General features: G+C 50.0%; 8 protein-coding genes across 8 annotated transcripts; 3 read left to right on the top strand and 5 right to left on the bottom strand.

The window, feature by feature from the left end:
• Positions 1 to 545: 545 nt before the first annotated feature.
• On the bottom strand, positions 546 to 2,571 carry LY79DRAFT_564745 (family 18 glycosyl hydrolase). Its single transcript, XM_060558689.1, has 4 exons — positions 2,210 to 2,571; positions 1,999 to 2,131; positions 1,270 to 1,928; positions 546 to 1,186 (listed from the first exon to the last, which is right to left on the bottom strand). The coding sequence occupies exons 1-4, from the start codon at positions 2,483 to 2,485 to the stop codon at positions 1,010 to 1,012; spliced, it is 1,245 nt and encodes a 414-aa protein (XP_060410388.1). The 5' UTR covers positions 2,486 to 2,571; the 3' UTR covers positions 546 to 1,009.
• Positions 2,572 to 5,865: 3,294 nt separating this feature from the next.
• On the bottom strand, positions 5,866 to 6,493 carry LY79DRAFT_672640 (uncharacterized protein; the record flags this gene model as incomplete). The annotated part of the gene is made up of 3 exons (XM_060564081.1): positions 5,866 to 6,127; positions 6,241 to 6,371; positions 6,428 to 6,493. The coding sequence occupies 3 exons, from the start codon at positions 6,491 to 6,493 to the stop codon at positions 5,866 to 5,868; spliced, it is 459 nt and encodes a 152-aa protein (XP_060410387.1).
• A 303-nt stretch (positions 6,494 to 6,796) lies between these two features.
• LY79DRAFT_347595 (uncharacterized protein) lies at positions 6,797 to 7,856 on the top strand. Its single transcript, XM_060552625.1, has one exon. The coding sequence runs from the start codon at positions 7,041 to 7,043 to the stop codon at positions 7,797 to 7,799; it is 759 nt and encodes a 252-aa protein (XP_060410386.1). The 5' UTR covers positions 6,797 to 7,040; the 3' UTR covers positions 7,800 to 7,856.
• Positions 7,857 to 9,075: 1,219 nt separating this feature from the next.
• Positions 9,076 to 10,269, top strand: LY79DRAFT_582677 (uncharacterized protein; the record flags this gene model as incomplete). The annotated part of the gene is made up of 1 exon (XM_060560277.1): positions 9,076 to 10,269. One exon carries the CDS (start codon positions 9,076 to 9,078, stop codon positions 10,267 to 10,269), a length of 1,194 nt encoding a protein of 397 aa, XP_060410385.1.
• A 169-nt stretch (positions 10,270 to 10,438) lies between these two features.
• On the bottom strand, positions 10,439 to 11,296 carry LY79DRAFT_564738 (uncharacterized protein). The gene is made up of 3 exons (XM_060558687.1): positions 10,999 to 11,296; positions 10,785 to 10,950; positions 10,439 to 10,732 (listed from the first exon to the last, which is right to left on the bottom strand). Exons 1-3 carry the CDS (start codon positions 11,061 to 11,063, stop codon positions 10,691 to 10,693), a joined length of 273 nt encoding a protein of 90 aa, XP_060410384.1. The 5' UTR covers positions 11,064 to 11,296; the 3' UTR covers positions 10,439 to 10,690.
• A 3,030-nt stretch (positions 11,297 to 14,326) lies between these two features.
• LY79DRAFT_523037 (lysophospholipase) lies at positions 14,327 to 16,180 on the top strand (the record flags this gene model as incomplete). Its single annotated transcript, XM_060555495.1, has 1 exon — positions 14,327 to 16,180. The coding sequence occupies one exon, from the start codon at positions 14,327 to 14,329 to the stop codon at positions 16,178 to 16,180; it is 1,854 nt and encodes a 617-aa protein (XP_060410383.1).
• Positions 16,181 to 16,639: 459 nt separating this feature from the next.
• LY79DRAFT_564735 (uncharacterized protein) lies at positions 16,640 to 17,767 on the bottom strand. The gene has a single exon (XM_060558686.1). The coding sequence runs from the start codon at positions 17,456 to 17,458 to the stop codon at positions 16,688 to 16,690; it is 771 nt and encodes a 256-aa protein (XP_060410382.1). The 5' UTR covers positions 17,459 to 17,767; the 3' UTR covers positions 16,640 to 16,687.
• Positions 17,768 to 19,641: 1,874 nt separating this feature from the next.
• LY79DRAFT_564732 (uncharacterized protein) lies at positions 19,642 to 20,880 on the bottom strand. The gene has a single exon (XM_060558685.1). The coding sequence runs from the start codon at positions 20,870 to 20,872 to the stop codon at positions 19,895 to 19,897; it is 978 nt and encodes a 325-aa protein (XP_060410381.1). The 5' UTR covers positions 20,873 to 20,880; the 3' UTR covers positions 19,642 to 19,894.
• Positions 20,881 to 25,153: the final 4,273 nt, after the last annotated feature.

The raw sequence follows: 25,153 nt of genomic DNA, 5'->3' as shown, positions 1-25,153 counted from the left end.
GATGAGGCGACGTGAATGTTGAGTGGACTGCGTTGAGCTTTGTGGTCTCGAGACTGCAAGGCGGTTGCCAAGATGAGGCAGTGAGAAAAGTCTCACCGACTGCTGGGCTTCAGTACGTGATACAGCGTGTTGTTGTTCAAAGGTGGTGTTCAAACATGGCGGAAGAGGTAGGGCGGTGGTTTGGAACGGGTTGGAACCAGAGCTCATTGTTGGGCAACGATGCCGACGGGACCAACTCGATCGACGGGGGCAACGGGAGCTGCTTAAGCCCCCGTTGACCATGTATCTCTTTGAACGATCCGAGCTGCTTCGAACATTGTTGTTGTTGTTGAGGCAAAATGATGACAACACTTGTTTCTAGTTGAAAATGGTGAAGAGAGAGAGGTGGAAGAATCTGGGTTGCTGAAGAGGGAGGGAGAGAAGTTTGGCTTTGATCGACGAGGAGAGGGAACTGAGTCCACCCGTCCCACTTCTTCCAGATTGATAGTTGATGTTTCTGAGAGAGACAACTAGCATTGAGCAAGTTGACTAGAGGTTGACTAGCAACTCAAAGACTCACAAGGCTGGTTGTGTTCATTGTTCTGTAAGGATGGCATGAATGCCGTTTAAACTGACTAGTCTGCCTGCTGTCCATCAAAGCAGTTCCCGGACTTCCTTTCACCAACGGGTGAAACTGGCTTTCAGTATACAGCGAAAAGGACAGCCACAATTGGCTCTAGAGTCGTAGCATCTCATAGCTGTATGCTTCAACACGACCTTCGTTGCCCGTAGGGCAGATAGAATGAAACTTCTACGCACGCCAGGAAGAGCCCTTCAGGTTGTTGGCCTACGCCGCCACGCAATCACATCTCGAGCCGATGGTGTCACGAATGAATGTAAGTCGTCTCATACACGACCCAACGGACGATCACAGAAAGCACGGTATCGTATCCTTTGGGGAAAATGTCGCATTAAAGCTATCGCCGAGACATTTCATCTAACCTATCGACCCTCCCGAGCCCGACGTCCCTTACAAGCCCACACCAGAGCGGATGGCATCCAGGAGGATGTTGTTGAAGTCGCCGCCAGTCTCGTACATGGCGAAACCGGCCAGCTTGTTCGACTTGATGTACTGGCCCTTGGCGCCCAGGGACTGGACGTTGTCGTACGAGACCCAGATCTGGCGGGCCTGGTCGTAAAGGAAGGGCTGTCATTCACAAAACTCATTAGCCTTCATCGTCCGGAACCATGCACCAGTCGCTTCCAACAAGGGGGGTTTCAATAACATACCGTCTGGCTGCAGTTGTCGAATCCGGAGGCGATGCCCGGGCTGGGGTTGCCGGAGGCGTCGAGGAACTTGGCCTCGTTGATCATGCTCCAGAAGGTGTAAGTGCCGCTATGGGGCTGGGCGTTGCCGCACTCGTCGACCGGTGGGTCGTCGTCCCAGCTGCTGCCCTGGAAGCGGTTGCTGCTGTTCTGGGGCGGGAAGGCGTTGAGGACGCCGGGCGCGGTGAAGGCGCTGGTCGAGTTGACGGAGAAGCCGTGGCCGTAGGCGGGGACGGCGAGGACGATCTTCTCGGTGGGGATGCCGGCGGCGACCCACTTGTTGACGCCCTCCGTGATGCCGCCCTGGTTGTTGCGCGAGTCGCAGGCGAAGGCGAGGGGGGCGTTGGGGCCGCCGGTGGGAGCCCAGGCGCCGTAGATGTCATAGCCCATGACCATGAGGTAGTCGAGCGACTGGGCGAAGGGCGCGAGCGCGCCGTTGGTGCTGGCGTTACCGGCGGCGTCGTTCCACGGGAACAGGCTGGTCGCCGCCGTCAGGTACAGCTGCTTGGGCTGCTTCTGCCTCAGCTCCTGGAGGAAGAGGGCGAAGTTGGCCGTGTCGTCGGGGTTGATGACGTTGCAGCCAAGACCCTGGCGGTTGGGGTACTCCCAGTCAAAGTCGAGACCTGATGTCTTTTGTCAGTTTCTCTCTCTCACTCTCCATCGGGTCTAATACTGCCCCCGTCAGAAACTTACCGTCCAGGTTGTACTGCTGGACAAGGTCCAAGGCGTTCTTGACGAAGGCGGTGCGGTTCTCGGGCGTTGCAATGGCGGAGCTGAAGAAGCGACTTCCGGTCCAGCCACCCATGGAGATGAGGGCCTTGACGTTCTGCGGGGGAAAGAGTCAGCAATTCGTCGTGTAACACAAAGAGGCACTATCTGAAGTGTGTGTAACATAAGAACTTACGTGCGCATGAGCGCCCGCGACGAATGCGGGGATCTGGTCGGGGGCGGACTTGGACAGGTTGAGGGTGCCGTCGGGGTTCGTCTCGGCGAAGGCGTACTTGACGTCGGTGTACTTCTCCCACGGGATGCTGGACACGGGGAACCCGCGGTTGGCGTGGAAGCCGGCGAAGTAGCTCGAGGCCACCATGCCGTTCGGCGGGCACAGCTCGGCGGCGGGCGCGGCGGAAGCGCTGCCGGCGGCCAGCAAGGTCGCGAGCGACAGTTTAAAGAACGACATTTGGGTTTGCGGGGCGTTTGTTTTTCCTGCTGAAGGAAAACCTGTAACGAATGTGGTGAAGTTGGAATTATGTTCAGCTCGAGGCTAACGAACTAGAACGAACCTCTTGCTACGATCTTTGCGACTGCACGACCATCTTAAATAACCCGGCATGTCGCACGGGGGTAGAGGAGGTCCGCGCCTTACAGGGTTCGTTCGCCTCCCTCCCCGGTCCCTACCCGACACCAGAACAGAGTTCATCACAGCCCCGGAGTTGACGTAGCAAAGTAATTGCTTTTCTGGGTCTGATGGGCCGGCGGCCACGGTCGAATGACTCGGCGTTGGGGCTCTGGCGGCCGACGACGGCAGGGATTCCCAGCAAACGAATAAGGGGAGAGAATGGGATGCCCGGGATGCCGAACCCGAATGCTTGGTCTGAAGGCAGGTCTAGTAGTATTGGGCTCTGGATTGGTCTCCCACCCATATTGTGATGGTCATTCGTGCAGGCCCGAAAACAGCGCCGCCATGTCATGTTTGCGCATTAGGTATTGACCCCTTCCCCTCCCCTCCTCCTCCTTCTCCTCCTCCTCCTCCTCCTCCTCCTCCCCTGGCCGAACGATCAGACGTACGAAGCACACTGCATTCTAGCCCTTCACTCTTTTCTCCTTCCCCCTCTCTCTCCCCATCCGCTATTCTTAGATGGGCAAAATCTGTTGGTAGCCTTCCACGGGACCAGTGATCGCTTGCATTCTGGCCGCCCGGAACGCGCTTGTCATTTTGGACTTGCTGCGGGCGATCGAACTCGGCAAACGTCAACATCCATGTCACACCAGGTAGAGTGGATTTGGGTTTGCGTTGGCGCGCGGAGAGAGAGAGAGAGAGAGAGAGAGAGAGAGAGAGAGAGAGAGAGAGAGAGAGAGAGAGAGAGAGAGAGAGAGAGAGAGAGAGAGAGAAAAGCATCAACGGCCACGCAACCCCCCGTCCCGGCTCGCCTTTCGAGGCTGCCGAGAACCGCGCGTGATTGGACGGAGCGCCTGAGCGAGAGTTACGCGGAACCTTGAAGAGCTGACCGGTTTCGTCGCGCAGCGCGGCAGCAGAGACTGGTTGGCCGCTCTTTTCCCCCCTCCATTTCTCTTTTGACTTTCTGCCGGTGGCGTGATGTTGCGTGTTCGCCGACTGTCAATAGACTCTCCATCTTTCCCTGCGGGTTTCCCACGTCGTTGGCGCGCGGGCAGCGTTGGCGGTTCGCTTCCGCTCGCCAGTTGTCTCCTTTCTCTCTTCTGGGGGAAAAAAAAAACTCTCTTCTATCAGCCTGGCCTGAATCCCGGGTTCGCGCAAGGAGTGGTTTGGGCGCGCGTGCCCAAAGGCCAGCAAGCCTGAAACCCTACCCTCGAGGACCGGAAAGCGTTGCATTGCATTTGCATGGCAGCATCCTCGCGTTGCAATCTCCCCTTGCAGTCACAGGCAGTACGGCGACACGCCGACGAAGGCTATCCGTCTGGTCGACGGGCCTGCTGTGTGTTCTGCTCGAGGCCTCCCTCCCCCCTTCCCTTTCGTGGTGTTCACGAGCGAACAAAGTTTGCGTTGGACGATGCCGATCCAAACGACAAATGCCACGCCATTGGCCTATGACGTCTCCAGGAGGTGAGTCGCGCCACTTAACGGCGGCGCGGCACCAAACCTTGGCTCCAGCAGCAATATATCAAACTTGGTCGCTAGTCTTATAATTAGGTAACAAGGCTGTTGATCCTACAACTGCACTAGCGGCAGCCGATAGTGTAGCCGGTGGTGCTGCGGTAGGCGAAGGCATGACGGGCGAATCAATTATGAAACCTTTATACACGCTTGGAGGAATACAGCCACGATGGGCTGTCGCGGCGCGACGAAAGATTCCGAGGCCGCGGGGTACCCATCACCAAACGAAGCCCTACGAAAACCCTGCCTAGGCTTGTCCATCTACACTAATGCAATGCGCGTCCATCACGGGCCGCGGCACCGTGGAACGGACGGACAGGCGGACACGAGCGGCTCCGAAAGGGCCGACTTTCGCCAGTTCTTCTGGTTCGGTGGCTGAGGCGACAGCCCACGAAACCGCAGAGTTTATATTCCGGGTCCCCCCTCCCCTGGCTTGTTCCCGTCGCTCATCTCCGCACATGTGAGAAGGGGAAGTGGGCGGCGGGGGGCCCAAGGATCGAACATCGTATTACCTGTCCACGTAGGAGTATGAACACAGCATGATGGTGTCGGCACGCACTGGGCGACGGAATGGAGTTGCACGATCTTCTGTCCTCCAGAAGCCAGTTGACAACGAAGGCCAACAGAGCAACCATCATCAATGCCACTGTCATTGCCGATTGTTGGGATAGGAGGGGCGGTATATAGAATGTCACGTGACTGATCGTATGACTCGTACACTTTTATAATCTGGTAAATACCCTCCAGCAAGATTCACAAGTACTATCTGTTTCTCAAAAGACACTCTTGGGTATTAGTTGGGTCGGCGAGAGTCAGCGAATCCCTATCACTGTCTGGCTTTTGCAATCTTTCCATGAATTCTGTTGATTTTCTTGTTGCTGGTTCTAGTGCGCGTGGTCTTCCATTCCATCTGTGGGGGGGTTTTGAAAGTGCCCGTGTCAACCGCGTTTGTAGTTCTTAGGGCGGAGCTCATAATATGTGCAACGTGATCGGTCCGAAAAGGGACATACTCGCGAATTCTAGACAATAACAAAACACAATACTCCAGGCAACGTTGGGTTCATTTGTGCTGCGGCCGAGATTCTAGACCTTGATCCTTAGGAGTCCGAGGGCTTAGAGATACAATCATCTTGTTGTGCAATTGATATGAAGTTGCGCGTATGATGCTCGCAGAGCATGTGACTAAAGGGTATGAATAGTGGGGGCGTATCCAGAAGCCGTCTACATAGAATAGAATCCAAAAGCGTGTGTTATGGGCGCATCATACGGAGTGTTGTCTTTTTGATGCCCTTTGAGCTGCAACTAACTACCTAGGTAACTAGCAGCTCTAATAGCTGCATAGTCATACATATGAGTCTCAATGAACGAGTCGTATGCTACTCCGATTACATAAAGCCACTATCTAGGGTAAAAAGCACCTGGGGGAAGCCGAATAACACGATCTTACATAAGTGCCCTGCTATGCACATAACACATAAGCTGCAAATATCCTTGCGACAACAACAACAAGGGGATTAGTCAATCTGTAGTACCCCAACTGCGGCACCGCCTAGAAAGCACGTATGAGTTACTTGACCACCCCAGAGGCCGGTGCCGTTTCGTGGTCATCAAGGCCGGTCAGGGAGAAAGATGCCGGGCCTGGATTTCCGGCCGTGTCATTGGTGAGCCAAGGGCCAGCTAGACTGGTCTGTCGCCACGGGCCGGGATTAATCAATCTCCAGGTGGGGTGTGCTCTTGGGAATGCCCGTGGCATAGCCCTGGTAGGACTCAGCCCCCTTCCTGGTGCCGTTGAGGTTGCGTGAGTGCCGACTGTTGCGGTCCGGGTCCCCGTCCTCCCTGCGGTTGTTAATGCCGGCGCCGCGCGGGTATTGGCCGGAAAAATTGGACACGAAGAAGGACTGGTCGTCCTCGTAGCCGCAGGTCGTACCGATGGCGGCGAAGAGAGGCGCGTAGAGTCGTGCGCGGACCCTGCAACCAAGGACGAGCCCAACGGGTTGTCACCTTGGCTCATGGGACAAATCAGCCGGGGCACCCCAGTGTGATATGATATGGCTGCTAGAACAAGTCGGCCGGCAACTCACGCACCTCTGATGAAGCGGCCTTGAAGGTCCGGAATCTTAAGCCTTCCGTTCTCGCCTCCACTAGCGTTCCCAATGGCCTTGAACAAGTCGTCGTACCCTTTGACAGGATAGCTTGTTCCATCGCACACAACCTGTCAACATCATCAGCCATTCGGGCTCCGTAGTATCCAAAGCAAAGGCACTTTACCCAGTTCTTTGGGAGAGAGACGACCTGGTCGTGGGTGTCCACTGAGTTTGACAAAGTGATGGGCATCCTTGAGCCGGAGGGCTCTCGCAGGTTGGCTGCCATGAAGGGAATCTGGTCACTGTGCATCGTGGCAAGGTATCTCTACGATGCCACAGAGGGGTTCAGTGATTGGTCGTCCGAGACCCTGCCCGCGACCGTCCTCATCGCCGGCACCATCCAATTTTGCGTCGACGTGAGCGAGAAGACCTGGGATGTCTGGAACGGCTACAAGCTCTTCAAGGCGAACCCGTTATTGGACGCGGCCCTGGGCGAGATCCTCGACCAGCAAGCATTGGGCGAGGCCACGCGTTTTGTGATGTTCATCGGCAAGAAGGCGGCGCTCAAGGATTAGAAGTGGCTCGAGACTGGCATCTTCCGTAAGTTTCGTCGCTACCCGCTACCAAAGTCCGTAGACGTTCCCAGAGGAACTGTGGCAGGTGTGTGGGGAGTGATTCCGGTCGGTGAAGACCAGGGGTTACCAGCATCTCTCAAGGACATCTACAGGGGCTTCAACGCGCCAGGTCAAGTCTTCCCTGGCATCACCATCATCCTGAGCATCATCGCCGTCGTCGGCATGACCATTAGCCTCAGGGACGATTGGAGCCAGTTGACCACCGCCGGCAAGGCGCTCACCATCATCTCGATCAGCGTGACCGCAGCCAGCATTTTCGCCAGCGAACTGGTTGCGGAAGCCATCATATGGGCTGGGTTCGTCGCCGCAGAGTCCACCATGGTTGTAACTCTCCCGATTGTCGGAGCCGTGTTGGTCGAGATCGGTGTCGTTATCATGATATTCATGTCCATCTTCGAGATGCGGGAGGAATCACCAGAGCCAGCACTCACCCCGATCGAGAGCCTCATCGAAGGTGTCGGTCGGTCCTTGATCGCCACCTGGGACGAACACCCCGGTCCTTTCCTCGTCTACACCATCCCGACAGGTGTTGGGCTGGGAGGTGCTACGAAGACTCTGGTCCTCGAGGCCGCCAATCCCACGTCTTCCATCATGAAGCCGCGGGCCATGTCGTTTAGATTCCTCGCGGGTGCAGCTACGGCCACAATCGCCCCGGACGCTCTGTTCTCGGATGCCAAATTTGAGCTCGTTGATGCCACCGACATTTCGCGCAACAACCCTGGCAACATCTTCTTTGGCCACGACCCGGGCTTGGAGGCCTTGCTGCAATTCGATCCGCGCGACTCGGGGGGCGCGGCATGGGAAGTGCGAGTGACTGGTAAGACTGGCGGCACGGACAAGGCCGAGCAAGGGCTCATTCGCCTGGCACCGGGATACGCTATAAGTGTGATTGTTTCTGGATATCTGTGTCAGGGAACTTAGGTGGTGTACTAAGCCCGTCCATAGACCATTCAGGCAAATGCCCAAAAGATCAACCAATGTTGGCACTTCGTGCCAGCATTGCACCACACATACACTTATTAAGGGAATCCCCACTTATTCCCTCACAATCTGGCAACCGTGGCTGGAAAAGCCAGCGTCATTGTTCGAGAGACCCTCGAGGACCCGGACGACAGCAACTACCAGGAGTTCCTCATTGTGAAGGAAAAGCCGGTAGATTGAGCTGAGCAGTCTATGCGGTTATGATTTGGTTGAGATTTTCAAAGGCTGTTGCCCCCCAGAAATTGATAATATACGAATCACAAAACGCACTTAACGCTATTGCCACGTAACAGAACAATACCGTTAGTTACGTAGGCAGCAGCTAGCACTTAATATATATCTCGTGACACACACTCCAGATTTGACCTAACAAGTCAGATTTGACACTCTTTTACAGTAGGAAACCTAGTTAGGTACATCTCGCTAGTCATAGGTAGTATAGACTGTGTATTCCCTAGACTTTTAGGATTTTTAACTAGGAGTCCTTGTCGCCCTTAGACAATTATAAGAATCAAACTTACAGTGTTTGGAATATTAAGCTACTGCCGCATTTTGAAGTCTGACTGTTCTGGCGCAAGGTCGGCAGAGCTGGGCTTATAACTGTCACGTAACAAAACGATACTGTCAGTTACGTGGGCAGTAACTAACACTTATATATCTCGTGGCAGCTATTAGCCAGCCCTGAATTGCCTTGGGATTGGACCTGGCGTAGGACAACTATGCTCCATTCGTCCCGTTCCGCCTGCTCTTTGATTGACAAGACAGGCTGGCAAAATAATGAGTATGCATGCTTCTTACTGATCTTGAGACCCGGGGAATGCAGGCTCACGACAGCGTGAACATCTGGCTTGTCCCGCTACTATGTGCTTCTGCCCATATCTGCCACTCCCCATCTCATCCCTAGACTGTTAGCTGCGTTAGAAGCCTGTCTACATAACCCTAGGGGCTTGGTATGTACCAGTAAATAAGGGTACATGCGAAGTGTATAGATTGTTTCGAAAGGCTCATGACCAATGACGCATCTCTTAATCTGAAATATGGCCTTGATCCTGGCTACGGGTATAAAGAGACGATTTCGCCGCGAGAAGAACAGCGGGGGTTTCCTTCCAGTTATCCCGGGCACACACACCTTCCCTACCCGCAGTCCTAGCTTGTATTCCCATGTCATTCAAAACAAATTCAAGTTCCTGTTCACAATTTCAACAATACCGTCATCATGGGACTCACTGACGCTCATGTGACCTTCACGAACGAGCTGGGCACGCCGCTCGAGGTGCGCAAAACGGCGTCTGTGGCAATGGAGAAAGACCTACCAGACGTTCAGACCGTCCCGGCCTACCAGACGAGCAAGCTGCAGCACATCAACACGTCAGACATATCTGTCTTGCAGTCGAGCTTCACCCTCGCGTTCAGTGACGAGACTGTGAAGGTCGATCTCGGCAGGGAATTGTACGTCACGGACGCCACGTGGTCCGCAACTGACGGCAAGATCGGAGGCTTGCTGGCGCCCATCAACTCAATGAACAACGGCGTGGACTTCCGCCTCTGGTTCTTCGCCTGTGATGGCAGCTCGGTCGACTACCTCAACCGCTACCTGATTTCGGCAGCCAAGTTAGTCCCCCAGACGCTCGTGGCTCACCCGATCACCGTGCCGCTGCCACCCGTCCTGAACAAGAGCTCCGTAACGCTCACGAAGCTCGAGATACCCGAGATGAAGTGCGTGTACGCCTCAATTCTCGCTCTTGCAGCTGTTGCTGTCTCTGTCCCAGGTTCCAGCGCCGGCGTACCTCGCGTCACGGCCGATGCGCTGGGTAGTAACAAGGTCACCGTCACAGCCATCCTGAACACGTCTCTCATGGCCTCCGGGTCCGTGTCCCTGTTTGACGGCAGCTTCACCTCCGTGGGCGAGCTCGCACTCACAGAGGTCTCTATGCTGGCTCGGGTGGTGGTGGACCTGTCGTCGCCGCCGCACTTGTCGGCGGTGGTCGAGTCCCTCGCGATCTCGATCGGAGAATGGTCCCTGTCTAGCGATATTTTCGAGTCGATCGAGAAGGCCTTTCCCTGGCTGGCTGGCATCCTGTCTTTGGTGGAAGACAGCTACCATCTCGCCGCGCTGTTCAACACGGATCCAGTCAACAGCCAGATAGTGGAGCTGGTCAACACCATCCTGAAAGGCCTGCTTGGTTCGGACGGGACGGCGTTCTTCGAATCCCTGGCGCCGGTGGCGGATCCGGAAACTGTCAAGTCTGCCAACTCGATCCCTAAGCCCATGTCGGCACAGGCGCCAGAGCATGACTTGCTCTTCCCAAACACAGCTACTGCGACTGACACAAAGATAATCAACCATCCTGAAGTGGTCGGAGCAGAGCGTCCCTCTCTCGATACCCAAGGCAAAACTGATGGGGTGTAATGTCTAACGATAATGCATCTTCTCATAGTTAGACTCAAGTGCACACTACCTCTCTAATCTACCCCATACCCAGTTAATGGTCTTTTCTGCAACTCTGCCCCAAGACGAAAATAGGCTAGATACATATGCTGGCGACACCATTAGCCTTCTAGAAGAGGCTTCGTAGTTGCTGCCGACACTGCTCATGAGCGATTAAGTAAAGGCCTCACTGGATAATCTAGGAATGCAGCATAGTCTTTCATAAGTAGCAGATGCATACTGCGAGTGGTGTGTGTCAAGTCAGATTTATCAAAATATTCATGACGATACATTACATTACCACATTCTACGCTAACTTGCCGACACGCTGCCACACATAACCTCAGTTGCTGAGCTTTGCCCCCCCAGGGCCTCTAACAATATGATTATAAAAACCAATAATTCAATGGCAGTTTCCTCCATATGCCCCATAGCGTTTGCAAGTCTACAGCAATCGTTAGTTGTGACCATATGGCGCTGCTAATTAGTTCACTTACTTCTTTCCACTGCCCTGTGCCCACTGTTCTCCCTAGGTCGCAGGTGTTATAACTACCTCTGTCGTGTGTCCCCCGCCTCCAGTGGCTACAAGCTTGGGTTGTAGCATGATCGTTAGACGGAGTTGCGTGATAAGGGGGTTTGCTTAGGTGTTGGTAGTTGTAACACCTAAACTGTTAGATAAGCTTGATTGAAGAACGTTATTGATAAACATACCAGCATTCAGAAGCACTAACGCTAGCAGCTGAAAAGAGAATAGCTGCAAGTACAGAAAACTTCATTGTGAGAGTGTTTCAAGGTAGTCGAGAGTGCTTTAGAGTTGTAGATGTAGAATAGAGTTGTAGATGTAGATTAGAGTTGTAGAATAGAATTGTAGATGTAGATTAAGGTTGTAGAATAGAGTTGTAGATGTAAAATAGAGTTCAAGTGTATTGTGAACACTAGAACCTATATATAATTATCTTTGTTCCTCTTCCTAACTAAGTCTTGATAATTGTAGTATAGTAGAGAGGTCTGTAACAGGGATGCATAAAGAGCTAATCTAAATCTATAAATGTAAGTAATACAAATATTGGTTACAGGTAAATTGCCAGTGCACTTTTGGTATTTTGCCAGTGGGTTAAACCTAGTTAGGTAGGCACTGCCACCACCGCCACTACTGCAGTCCACAGCCCATGCCCTTTTTGCCGCAAATCCACTATTGCCAACAGACGCCTACAATGCAACAGCAGCAACAACAAGCAGCCCTTTTAGTTAGCCTAGCAGCAGCAACAACTTCGCCAGTAATTAGTGCTACAACTACTACTGTAGCTACTGCCTAGGCAGTATAAATAGTATAGGCAGGATTAATTTAGGCTGGCGCTAGGTTAATCTAACGCTGGGTTAATCCGACGCCGGGCTAATCTGACGCTGGGTTAATCCGACGCCGGGCTGATCCAACGCTGTGGCCCTCTCATTGGTTAGATAAGTCAAATGTTGTTGTGGGCGATTTTTGGCTGGTGCTGACATAATGTGTTTCCTAACTAGGTTTAACCCACTGGCAAGATACCAAAAGTGCACTGGCAATTTACCCGTAACCCAAATATTACTATCTAGTATCCGTTGACAGCTGAGATACCTAGAAAGCGCCTAAGGCAGCTGTGCATACGGTTATTCCGGCCGGTCGGTAATGTCCGAGACTAGTCCACATTGCGTCCGTGCGCATAAAGCACTAACAATCTGGCGGCCAAGCTGCATTCGTTGCAATAAATAACGGTAAAGCCAGCGCATGCAGGCCTGGCTGTGTGATTACTAAGAGATCTCCAGAGTCAACCAGGGCCTCTGTTCTTAGGACACTGCGCTGCAGTGATTCTCACCTAAGGAAACTATTTATCCCACATTAACAGGACGAATTTTCGATAAACGGCTCAAGCGAGTATTATGTCTGCCTTATGTAGAAACTAATTATCACTTGTAATACTACTGTATCCAAGGAAGATTTAGTTATTAAAGTGTGGATGGCAGGATGATAGCAGGCTGGAGGCAGGCAGCTAAATGGGCCACGCGCTGAATCTGGGAGGCTATGAGTAAGGCAGTATGAGGGCTGGTGTAACTTTAGACAGACAAGTCTATCTAGCTTATAGGCAGCGCTATCTTAGCTACCTGCACTTTAACAACAGCCTCTAGTTTCTGTTAACCCGTGCGTACAGGCTAGACTGCTGTCTACTAATTTCTCCATATAAGAAGCACACCCATTGATAAGCCCTGTCTACAGGCTATGCCATTTAGAAGTTATACTTAGTCATGGCCTATTCTGTTGCCGCCGATCGCTCCTGGGCGCCATTTTAGCACCAGTATTAGTTATTAACGTGTCTCGCTGCCGCTGCCCTTGGGTAGTTTCAATCCGAGAAGACAGTGACAGCAGCTTGAACACAAGCACATGTATGCACAGACGCAGTGTTGGCACAGGCAGAGGCTGATGTCGCGACAGGCTCCCCTTGTCTCCTAAACCGCCTCACCCGACATTGTAGCCCGCTGGCTCGGCAATGCGGCACTTGACTTGATGGCGTTCTCCGGCCCCCCGGTGTTTCTTGCTCTCTCACTGTTTTTGCTCCCCCTGCTTCCAGATATCAGAGGAGTGTTATTCTGGCCATCTCTCTGCCTCAACCAGACAGTTTCAGATCATTTCATGGATCGTAGTTACTTTTGCTGTCTCGCCTTTGCCTTTGAGTGGCGTACCTGACGCCAGCTCACGACTAGGCCTCGGCATGGCTTTCAGATAGCCCCCAAAAGGGATTAAAAAGCGGCCGCCTATTGCCGTGGTGTCTATTCCCTCGTTTGGACACACCAGCACATATATTGTTGTATAGGTACCTGTTCAATCTTGAGGTACCGTGACGTGCAAAAAGTCTGGGCCCACCCACTTATTTCCCTCCAGCCCACACATCTACCCCATCACTTTTACTACGATTAGAACCACAAACTTGATAATATATATGGCAAGAGTGTAGTCAATTGAAACCTAATTATTTGCCTATCAGCATCGTGTATACCATCCCCGGGCCCGCCGTACAGCTCGTAAGCGCGGCGGTATTGGCTCTATAAGACGGTTGATAGTGTAAAGGCGGGTTGGGCCCAGGCTTTCTACATGTGACTATACCTTGAATATGTGGCTTAGTAGCCTACGGTTGTACGCGTTCACAAAGACCCTTGAGATCCCCGACCTCACAACATGACTAGCAATCCGCGGGAACCGGACGCTCCCATTCGCCCCGAAGCCATAGTTTCGGCGTCCCCTTGTGTATGCCTTGAGCTCCCTCTTATTCGCTGATAATATTTGAGGCCTTAGTCTTCTTTACGGTTAAAGATCTGACACGACCTGTTACCCCTGCATTCCACCACCAATCTTATAATTCCGACCATCTTCCACTAGAGGGCGGGCTCACTAAGCTCCCAAATCCCAATTACTGTTTATTTGATCATGCAGAACATCACATAGGGAGCACTCTCTTAAGCCCAAATTTGTCCCATGGCTTCCATGCTGAAACCTGGCTACCCAAAACTCGACGCCATAACCTAGCCAGGCACCCGCGTGGAACTGCTTTTTTCTAGCGTGGCGGATCCGAGGAGGAAGCCGAAGATCCCTTGTCCCAGTTGAATTTTTGGTCGAGTCACGTCGAGTTCGCCGCACAGCCGCTAGACACTGCCCAAAAATCGCTAGAGTCTATTGTTAATAATACTCTTATTGTTATTATTATTGCTAGTGACATCCTCCACTCTTCACTGCCGCTTCTACCGACTATTCGTTTATTCTATTGAGGGCTCAGCCTCATCTATATGTTTATAATACCCTCCATCGCCCCGGTCACATTTCTAATACTAGTGTTACAACATATACTGCCGTCCTCTCCCCACTTTTTCTTTTTCTTTTTTCTTTTTGGGGGGTTGCCTCTCGTTGTTGGACTAAGTCTCCAAAGGGGAGCTTCATACCAATATGTTGCCCCTATTCTTGCTAGTAATAGCTGACATCTTCGCCCCGGTGTGGGCAGCCGGTCCCGTGAGGCCGATGTCGGCCCGCTTGAACGCTCTAGACTCCCGGGCTCTCCCGAACTCACCCTCGGGAGGCTACGCCCCAGCTGTTGTCGAATGCCCGGCAGTCGGTCCCACCATCCGCTCCGCATCAGCCCTGTCGCCTAATGAGACGGCATGGCTCACGAGCCGGCGGAGTGCTATAGTCCAACCATTACGCGACTTTCTCACCCGCGCCAACATCCCTGACTTTGATGCTGGCGCCTATATTGATGGCCTCAGGCCGTCCCAGCTACCCAACATCGCCATCGCTATATCTGGGGGTGGGTATCGCGCTCTTATGAATGGTGCTGGCTTTCTAGCGGCTGCTGACAGCCGCACGCCTAGCTCTACGTCTGCTGGCGGTATTGGCGGTTTGCTCCAGTCAGCTACCTACCTAGCTGGTCTCTCTGGAGGCGGCTGGCTTGTGGGCTCCCTCTTCTTCAACAACTTCTCCTCTGTGGTCGACCTACAGCAGAGCTCTACTGTCTGGCAGTTTGAACACTCTATCTTCACTGGACCTAAGGATCCCGGTCTTTCTATCATCAACACAGCCAAGTACTGGAAGGACATCATCAGCCAGGTGTACAGTAAGGACAAGGGGTTTGAAGTGTCTATTACAGACTACTGGGGCCGCGCCCTCTCATACCAGCTTATCAATGATGTTGATGGGGGCCCAGCTTACACCTTTTCCTCTATTGCTGAATCGCCTGACTTCCAGGCTGGCGCCCAGCCATTCCCCATACTAGTTGCTGATGGCCGCGCCCCTGGTGAGCGTCTTATCTCGCTTAACGCTACTGTATATGAGTTTAACCCTTTTGAGCTTGGTACTTGGGATAACACAGCCTTTGGCTTTGCACCCCTCTCCTACCTTGCCTCTAACTTTTATAATGGCAGTATAACTGCTGGCGGCTCTTGCGTTCGTGGCTTTGACCAGGCCGGCTTTGTTATGGGCACCTCATCCTCCCTATTCAATCAGCTTATTCTTCGCAACTCTATATCAAAATCCGAGAGTATTCCCGGCTTCGCCAAGAGCGCTCTTACAGATATCCTTAAGCGAATTGACAAGGATAACGACGATATTGCGCAGTATGTGCCGAACCCCTTCTTCGGCTGGAACCCAAGCACCAACCCTACCGCCAACTCGTCCCAGCTGACCCTTGTTGATGGCGGCGAGGACCATCAGAATATCCCACTTCAACCACTAATCCAGCCAAACCGCGCTGTTGATGTTATCTTTGCTGTTGATTCTTCAGCTGATACTACCTTCCACTGGCCTAATGGTAGCGCCCTCCGCGCCACCTATAACCGCGCTACCTACAACCGCGCTGCTAAGCCTATTGCTAATGGCGCCCTTTTCCCACCTGTCCCTGACGCCAACACCTTTATCAACCTCGGCCTTAACCGCCGGCCGACCTTCTTCGGCTGTAATGCCTCTAATTTCACCCTTAGTAGCGACCAGCAGCTACCGCCACCCCTTATCGTCTACATCCCCAATGCGCCCTATAGCACCCAGTCTAATGTGTCTACTTTCGACCTCAAATACAACCTTAGCCGGCGCGACACCATCATCCAGAATGGCTATGATGCAGCTACCCAGGGAAACGCTACCCTCGACGCAGAGTGGCCTGTTTGCGTCGCTTGCGCTGTCCTTTCGCGCAGCATGGACCGCGCCCGCCAGACTGTGCCTACGGCATGCGCCAACTGCTTCCAGCGGTACTGTTGGAACGGTACGCTCGACACGCGCGACGTCCCTGAGTACGAGCCCGACTTTGCGATCGGGGCCCACAGTCTCGCCGAAAGGGCGGGCGACGCGGGCGCTGCTTCAGCAGCCGTGGGGCTTGCTGTCTGAAGCCCGTCAAGGCAGGCTTGAAGGAACAAACGAGTGCTTTATTGTTGTTGTTGTACTTAATACTAGGCCGTCACTGCTCAGGCAAAGTGCGCCTAGGCAAGCTTACCTCTAGAGTACATAGCTACTATCACAAATTAAAAGTACCTCTTATAGTTCTTTTTTCAAACTTGCCTACATCCAGTTTTTATCTTAAAGTGACTATTAGAGCTTATCTTTAGTATATTACTTTATAATAGGTTAGAGAAAGTCTTCTTACCAATTAGTGTTGCTTAGTAATATATAGTAATTGTTATAATAGTTTGAAAACGGTAGTAGTGTTAATAAAGCAGGAGAAATATAGAATTTTAGGTAGTGTAGAAGTGGCGGTGGTGCGGAAGTAGGGTAGTTAAGTTATAGAGCCACAGGGGAGAATCCAGTGCAGTCAAACTCAGCGCAACTGAATTCAGTAATCAAGCTCATGCGTGTAGAATAGGCGGTACCATAACCCAGGTGTAGTGTAGTAGGACGTCAGAATGATGTTTCGCGCAGTGAGGGGGTTCTTTGAGTCCGCTCTAAAGCCATCGAGGGGTCTACAGGCGCTTGGGTGTCTTTGAAAGTGTCGTCGGCGCGGTGAGCCGGCGAATTTGGCTTGTTTCTAAATTCTATAGATGACGTGAACAACGAATAATCTTTTATATTTGTCACGTCATAATCGTTATGGATCACATTTCCCCATGTTCCTAGTGTCTTTATTTGTAGCCCCTTGAACGTGCTCCCTTGTGGGAGTTCGAGACAGACTAGAGCGGTGTCTGATTCTTCCTTGATGCCGGCGATGAATGGGTTGATGACGATACCTTTGCCGCCACGTATAGTTTTTTTTATCAATCCAAGTGAGCTTGGAGACAAGACTCCCAGATGGAGGACGGTCCGGGTCCATTCAGCTACCCAGAGACCGCAAGTGAATCCGTCCTCTTGTTGAGTCGTATTGACCACATATGCACTCGACCCAATGATACCTGGAGGATCCAATGGCGCACCCACGTGGTAGTACCATTGCCAAAGAGACTTGATTGCGTCTGCGAATAGGGCGTCGCAGTCAGGAGTCCAGTTGGAATCCGCGTAGTAGATTCTGCCGTCGATTTGGTTAACCAGGAGCAAAGCCCAATGTTGCTCATCGTAGTTAAGAAGGAAAATGAGGATGTCAGCATTCGCGATATGCTTGATGTCCTTCTTGGCAGCGTGAACAGTGTCAGGCGTAACCAGATGACCAGGGATCCAACCCAAGCCCACATACGGCATGTATCTGCTTCCTTTGACGCCGCGAACTCCGATTGCCGTCACGTAGAATTTTTTTTATCAATCCAAGTGAGCTTGGTGATGAGTATTGTTGGTTTTTCACTGGTTAACCGATGGGATATCCCGAGTTCGCAATATCACGAAGAGTGGGAAAGAGTGGTCAATTAGTGGTTGTTGTTGTTTGATAGTTAACTCGTTGCAAGGTGAAGTGGGAGCGCAAGTGCGGCACCACCCTTGCGCGTGGGCAAGGGTGAGGGATACTGCCGGTAGGCGGTGTGTCACGTGACACACCTCCTCCGGCCGCATCACCCATATGCCAACAAGTATAGTCCTGAGCCGAGACGGATAAGCATCTGTTGCTTGTACAGCAATATGCCTATTACTTTTAAGTTAGACTAACTAGGCTAGTGCAGGAATGTAGAGCTCATTAGCGCGGCTCTGCTGGGGATATCACCTGTGTACAGCTTATCCTTCTTGAACTTGGCGAGGACAGTGTCTATAGGCGTGGTGATCTCTTGGCGAAAGTACGCGTCCGACGTGAGCGACGATCGCTGTTGCGCGGCGGAGTTGCCCTGGCGTTGGGCGTAGAAGGCCCTGACCCAGTTGGCGTTCTGCTTTCGGAGCATCTCGTCGCCACTGTCGTGGAAAGCAGCCTCCAGTCGGTGGAGTGCTTATAGTTGGAATTGCTAGGGCGGATAGGGCAGATGATGCCTGTCCAAGATTCCAACTAGAACAGTAACCCCAAGAAGTACAGAATTGGAGATTAAATATCCCGCAAAGGGATCTGTGAATGCTATCTTTCGTGATTGCTAGTTTTAGGGTCGAATAGAGGCGTTTGTGTGAAGGAATCTTGTGTTGGGGTCTTGTGAACGTCTACAATCTCGACCTCTGATCCTAATTGGCTTGATGAGTGTCGGTATCGTCTGATAAGACGCTTTTCAGCGTCTTTTTTGCGGCGTACTTCATCAATGCTCTCTTTCGGGACTCTCCTCATGGCATTGTGCTGATTCCTTACTTGGCGCGGGTCGGAATGCTCTTCTCAGCGGTGTTTAACTTAGTACTTCCTCCTCTTGTCACAGGACAAGCACTGTATACTGTAGATAGACAACAGGGACGATGGATGACCCCACAGGCACATGAATAGACACGTGCCCATGGAGTATATATCTCATCGTCCAATGCCTCCCACTGGGGGAGTCAACCTGAATAGACTATCTACACGTATACCTATCTTTTGTCCTGTGTCAATCGTTCAGCTCCTTGTTTATTGCTTGCCTTGTTTCACTGCTCTGCTGTTCAATTGGCTTTCTCAATTCGCTCAACGTACGCTTCAATTCGGATCTTCACCGATTCACCCAGTGCCGACGTCTTAATGACTATCAGGGTGGTGCCTGTGGTGAGTGTGTATGGATGAGTCACGGCGCACGATGCGGCCATCATGGCCAAGGGGATATTTCTTCGGGCGACGATGGAGACAACGGTGACAACAATGGTGGCGGTGGTGGTCCTAGCCGTTATCAGAAGCCATTGGTGTCCAAGGGTCGTAACCCTTGCACACCAGGAAAACGTCTAGGAAAAGGTGTTGGCGAGGGTAGTTCTTTCCTTGGCTCTAGCGAGAAGCCATTGATCCTTGAATAGGATCAAGTTTGAGGGTGTGTGTTTTCCTTTGTATAGGCAAAGTAATAGGTAGGCGTAAAACGTTTATACGCTCTTTATAACCTAGTAAAAAAAATGGTTTCCTGTGCAGCAAGTTTGCGTACTCCGGTTGCATCCTCGTACGATGGCTTGCGATAGTTGGTAGGACCATCGCTGTCGCTATCGTCGTTATCCTCATCGGACGATCCGGGACCCTCGCCATGATAAGTACAACGGGCGCCATGAGACTGAAATACACACTCCGCACAGGCGCCGCCCTGGTACGAAGGAATGCGGTGAAGTTGCGGCTAGCATCTACGAAGACCCAGTATGCCGATCTTTGATTGTTTATACGTCAATCAGGAAGAGGTGAAGGCTTTTCCATGTGGGTTTCGTTGCTGTGATATTGGCGCAGGGAGAGAAAATAGGCTGAAGTTGGATGGTTGACCTGGATGATTATCCTAGTCTAGATAAACGCATAGGTGGTCAGCTCTTGTAAATATGGTAGCTGACCACATAGTCCAGTGGCACCCGCCACTTGGATGTAGGTAGGTTACTGTTGTAGCACCGGAGCTGAATAATACCGCGTATGAAGCTGCGGTTGTCGGCTAACATGAACGAGTATTGCGCGACTGTTCTACAATTGATTGGTACTGGCATGTTCAGAATAGTTGCCTGAGAATAAAGTCCAATACAGGTGTGAAAAATAGTTTTCAAACATGAGAATAAAACAACCATAACCATATGTTAGGTTGGCTGAATGTAGTATTACTGTCAAAGAAGAATGTTCCTTGTCCAGGGACCTCAAGAGGTCGGGGGCGTAGGAACCGCAAATCTGCCGCTCTCAATGTCCTCCTGGGCCTTTTGGCTCATGTTGATAATCTCGATGATGACGTGCTGGCGCTCCGCCTCGAGATGCTCCTCCGAGATGCCGCTCCCGTACCAAATCGACGCGTAGATGTCGACATTCTTCTTGCCGTCGCACCCGAGGACATCCCGGGCAGCAATGTTGAGGACACCAAAGGTCGTACTTTGCTCGTCGACCAGATTCTTGTCGCCGCAGGCCTTGATGGCGAACTCGGGCAGCGGGCGGACCATAGGCCGCTGGGCGCAGGTCTGGGGGCTGTAGTTGGGGATGGTGAAGTTCGTGATGATGCCGCCCCAGCCCTCGAGGATGTGCGACATGCCTAGAGTGCCGGTGTGGTCCGAGTGCTTGAAGTAGTGCTCCGCGTTTGCGCGGTTGTTGGCGGCATCGGCGAAGGGCGAGGCGGACCACGCCGAGAAGGCCCAGGCTGTGACGTTGGGGAGGTGGACGAGGGCGCGGCATTCGACGGCCTTCCATGTGGCCGGGTCGTCGAGCGTCGAGTTGTCGTTGACGTCGTACCAGAACCGCTTGGCCTCCTCTATGTCCTTGGCGAAGATGTCGAGAAAGCCCCCGTCGCCGATGGCGGACTTGCGCTCATAGAGCAGGTCCATGCAGCGCTCAGCCGGGTACGGTGCCGGTAAGTAGTTATCGGTCGCGTTCGTGCGTTTGTTGAGGTCCTTCCAGACATACTGGCAGCGTTCCAGTTCAAAATCGGTCTTCTTGCCCAGGGTTGCGGGCCCTGAGAGGATGTAGTCATAGCCGTTGACGGCTTCCGTCCAGTTGCCGAACTTGGGCCACGGCGTAGATTGGGCCGCAGCCAGGCCGGCAAAAGTCGCAAGAATAAGTGGCAGCATGATGACGATGGTGAGTTGAAGAACCGAGATGAGGATGCTGAAGTGAGCTGTGAGGTTTACCATCTCGCGTGAGCAACCCTCTCTTAAATATATCGCCAAGCGGCTGACAGCGCTCGCATCCTGATCGCGTATCCTGTCCAATCAACCGCCATGCTTGGCTGCCATTGTCAACGAGGATCCCGGAAAGCCATTTGCCATAGGAAAAAAAGAAAGCTGTAAAATTTGCCGCAGTCTGCAAATGGAAGTTCCACTCCGAGTGTCTCGTTGGCCATCATCTTTGGATGGTCGTTTGCCTCAACCGGAACGGTTACCGATGCCAAAGAATGCGGAGGGCCAACCAGAGCCGGGGAGACAATGCCAACCTGAGCCCGTGACTGAAAGCAAATGCAGGAACATGGATAGGGAACCAGTTTTACAGCAAAGACAAGTACCATAAACACTCGTGAAATCTAGACAAAGCTAAGAAACCTACTAGTCAAAGAAAGCTAGCAGATGTCCTATAACAGCTAGTAAGTACTGGATACACTAGTCCTAAGATAGAAGGTAGTTATTATTTTTACTCTCTGTTGCCTACTAGTTAGCCTACTGTTAGTAAGAATATAATTATTATATAAGAAAATAGATATATATAGATCCTTGTTTCTACTAGTATACTATACTTTTTATAGTACTTATAATACTTTTTACTATTAACTAGTAGACTTCTTAGCTTTATCTAGATTTAATAAGTATCTATAGTATAGTAATTTTTAATTTACTTATACTATATTCTCTTAGAAAATTAAAATAAAGCTAAGAAGCCTATTAATAGTAAAAAGTATTATAGCTACTATAAATAATATAGTTTACTAGTAAAAGTAAGGATCTATATATAATTATCTATTTTCTTATATATTAGCTTTATCTAGATTTAATAAGTATCTATAGTATAGTAATTTTTAATTTACTTATACTATATTCTCTTAGAAAATTAAAATAAAGCTAAGAAGCCTATTAATAGTAAAAAGTATTATAGCTACTATAAATAATATAGTTTACTAGTAAAAGTAAGGATCTATATATAATTATCTATTTTCTTATATAAGTCAACCCACCCACTTTTCGGCACCCCCCACATTTCGGCATGCCAAAAATGCTGCCTAGCCACCCTATTAACAGCTATATCTATAACTTCAAACTACTACCACTTTTTTTAACCTTTATTAAATCACTTTATTTTTTCAGGATACCTTCTTTATATATCAATAGTTCAGTATACTAAAGATAAGATTAATCAAGCAATTAACGCTGTTAAAAACAGCCATAGTGTTATCTAGGCAGCTTCTATCTACAGTATCCCACAAACAACCCTCTAGTATCAACTAAGAGGTACCTAACTAAGGAAAGCAGTATTTAAAGACCTCTAGAGGCTTTTAACTAGCCAGGAGGCTAGCCTAGCCAGTTAGGTGACTACCTAGGCAGACCTTAGGCACCCACTAACCTATTAATAACTAAAGGACTTTACCTATTGTATCCTCTAAGCTATAGGGGATACCTAACCTCTAGGCAAAAGGTAGGTAGATGGCTTTATTTAAAGGAACCTATCTGTTAAGGTCCAGAGAAGTTAATCCATTAATTTAAGGCGTATTAATAGGGCATCTACTAAGGTTATTAGGGACTAGTTCAAATATCTCGCTATACCTTGCATCTAAGCCATTAAACTAGCTAACAGATATAATATAGATAAGACTAGTATCCTTAAGGGCAAAGGCAATAATAGGCTAATGCTAGGCAAGGCTTTAACAAAGGCAGTAAGGAAAAAACAGCCTAGATCATAAGCCTAGGTATCTATTATTAAGTATATATCTACTAAGGGCATTACTATTTATCCCTTGGTTATATATAAGGGCAAAACAGTCTAGCAGCAGTAGTTCCCTCTAAATCTAGGCCTATATAATAGATAGGAGTTTACAGCAACAGAGAATAAATAGACTACTAATATTACTACTGTTAAATAGCTATAGAGAGTCTTCCTTCCTTAGACTAAGCCCTTTTAGCCTAACTAGGCTAGACTTCTTATCCTAGATAGGCATAGGAGCTATATAATAATAAATTTTATATAGTTATACTATACTAATAACGTCTATCTCTTATTTTTACTGCTATATACCTCTTATGTCCTCTAGCTACTTAACTAGTTAGTCTTTAGCCCTATTAAGGCAGTATATTAGAAGGAGCTTAGATATCTTAGTTAGTAGATTAACTTTACTGTTATAGGCAAAAGGAACTTCCTTTTCTACTATCAAAAGGCTTACCTAGCTAGTCTAACTATTAGTAATATTAAGAGTAGCTAGAAATACACTAGGTTATAGCCTATTAGTGCTATAAAGCTACTTATAAATAGGCTACTAGTTTAAAAGGCAATATTATTAATAATAACACTATTAATACCACTTAAAGCAGCTGCTAGAGATACCTATATAGCCTAGGATGCCTATAATATAGAGGGCTAGGCATTAGCCTTATCTGCAGTAAAGTGGTCTACGCTAAAGAAGGTAAAGGACCTTAGGGACCAACTATAGCTCTTTAGCCAGCTAGAACAAAGCATCGCCACACAACGCCAACTATTTAGAAAGGTCAAAAAAGGCTTCTAAGAACAGTCCTATATACTAGCTACTGCCTAGTAAAAAATCAGCCTTCTAGAAGCCCAAGTTACTAACAGTATACCTAGGAAACAGAAGGCTGTTCATATAGATCCTAACACAAAGTTTACAATAATCAAAGAGGTACAGTAATTGCAGCAGGAGGCTAGTGAAGTTAAAAGTAATATAGATAAATCCAGCGCATCTAAATTACCTAGTGAGGCCAAAAGCTATATTATCGTAGCATCAAGAGGTTATTGATAGTTAATTAAATAAAGTGGTGTTAGTTGTAATGGCTTCATTTTTGGCATGCCGAAATGTAGGGGGTGCCAAAAAGTGGGTAGGTTGACTTAATAGTTATATTTCTACTAATAGTAGGCTAGCTAGTAAGTAATAGAGGGTAAAAATAGTAACTGTCTTCTATGCTAGGACTAGTGTAGCTAGTAACTACTAGCTGTTATACGAGATCTACTAGCTGTATATAGCTAGTAGATTTCTTAGCTTTGTCCTAAAATTGCGAGAGGATACAGTAGCCTTGTTGGCTGTCAGTCATGGCTTGCAGCAGAGCCTAGTCAGCGTAACCACGTTGTTAAGTCACACAAACCTGAATCATATTCTGTGCTGAGCCGAGACGACCCAGGGCTATGGAAAAGGGGGGGGGGAGAAAAGAGAAAAAGAAAGGGAAAAAAAAGACACTTACTTTGTGCGCCAAACTCCTTTGGAGTTAGGGTGCCAAGGTCAGCAATGACAGGAAACGTCTGCCAAACCTGTTTTGTCTAGTGACTGTCATTACGAAATAAATAACGCAGTGAAGGCGAATGTGTTGGAATGATCAAGTCTTTGAAGCAGTGCAAGCAAGATTCAAGACAACATTCGCTTGTACTACAAGCAAGCTGAGTTTGTAATACAAATAACTGTTGGGGGAGACAGCTTCCGACTGGCAGTTTGTAATGGAACTGGCCTTGAATAGCATCGCGGTGAAACCCGAATCGCCATCCTGTACGATCTGCGCCTTGGCACGAGCCACGGCTGGGAAGCTTGCGTTTTCATGCCGTGCAAAAGGCACTTCGACAGCCTGAGCATCGATGGCAGGCTTAGATGTTACAAAGCATTCTAGGGCGCTTACGGCCTACGCCACAACGTGGATCGGCGGCGTGAATCATGATTATTCCTTGTTTAGCTTGGCTAAACAGCGTCTCAAAAAAAGACCAGAAAAAAACAAATAAATCATTCGTTTGGGAGGAAAACAAACAAATGCATCGTCTCAATCTGTAAACATATCTCATCAAAGACTCCAGTGACACCGAGGCTTGATAACCTCAAGAAACACCTAACATTACAAATGCTCTTACCTATCAACGTACGAATCAAGCAGTCTGACAGCATCGTGCCGAGGCTTCCAAGTTTGGCAACTTCAGTTCTTTGCGACATGACAAGCGTCAGTCGCCTATCCGAATGTGTTGCAAAAGTTAAAATTGATCAACTGTAAATTCTTGTTGTTTCATTCATTATGACGCTCCGAAAACATGACTTACACCTCAAACGATGTTTGGGAAAACCAAGCCGAAAACTGCAGTTTTCCCACTTCCATGACTGCGCTGAGAAGTTGATGCAACAGATGTGTGTATCAATCCGAGTCAGCCCTACCTCCGTAGACTGTTATGATAGTTACTTTTCAGACAGTTATATCTGTTGACCTTGTGATGTCTGGCCAACTGCCGGC

The sequence above is a fragment of the Colletotrichum navitas genome (genome assembly GCF_030913465.1).
Source record: "Colletotrichum navitas strain CBS 125086 chromosome Unknown LY79scaffold_69, whole genome shotgun sequence".
NCBI lineage: Eukaryota > Fungi > Ascomycota > Sordariomycetes > Glomerellales > Glomerellaceae > Colletotrichum > Colletotrichum navitas.
The sequence above is the reverse complement of the archived record's forward strand: the minus strand, read 5'-3'. Positions and strand labels throughout refer to the sequence as shown.

What these genes read in the sequence shown, in the direction of transcription:
- LY79DRAFT_564745 (XM_060558689.1), bottom strand. Translation starts at nt 2,485, where the DNA reads ATGTCGTTCTTTAAACTGTCGCTCGCGACCTTGCTGGCCGCCGGCAGC. An exon ending in CCAGCAGTACAACCTGGACG is followed by an intron (nt 1,929 to 1,998) that starts GTAAGTTTCTGA and finishes AAAAGACATCAG; the next exon opens with GTCTCGACTTTGACTGGGAG. An exon ending in TCGACAACTGCAGCCAGACG is followed by an intron (nt 1,187 to 1,269) that starts GTATGTTATTGA and finishes TGTGAATGACAG; the next exon opens with CCCTTCCTTTACGACCAGGC.
- LY79DRAFT_347595 (XM_060552625.1), top strand. Translation starts at nt 7,041, where the DNA reads ATGACCATTAGCCTCAGGGACGATTGGAGCCAGTTGACCACCGCCGGC.
- LY79DRAFT_564738 (XM_060558687.1), bottom strand. Translation starts at nt 11,063, where the DNA reads ATGAAGTTTTCTGTACTTGCAGCTATTCTCTTTTCAGCTGCTAGCGTT. An exon ending in GTTAGTGCTTCTGAATGCTG is followed by an intron (nt 10,951 to 10,998) that starts GTATGTTTATCA and finishes CTAACAGTTTAG; the next exon opens with GTGTTACAACTACCAACACC. An exon ending in GCACAGGGCAGTGGAAAGAA is followed by an intron (nt 10,733 to 10,784) that starts GTAAGTGAACTA and finishes CGATTGCTGTAG; the next exon opens with ACTTGCAAACGCTATGGGGC.
- LY79DRAFT_564735 (XM_060558686.1), bottom strand. Translation starts at nt 17,458, where the DNA reads ATGCCGTATGTGGGCTTGGGTTGGATCCCTGGTCATCTGGTTACGCCT.
- LY79DRAFT_564732 (XM_060558685.1), bottom strand. Translation starts at nt 20,872, where the DNA reads ATGGTAAACCTCACAGCTCACTTCAGCATCCTCATCTCGGTTCTTCAA.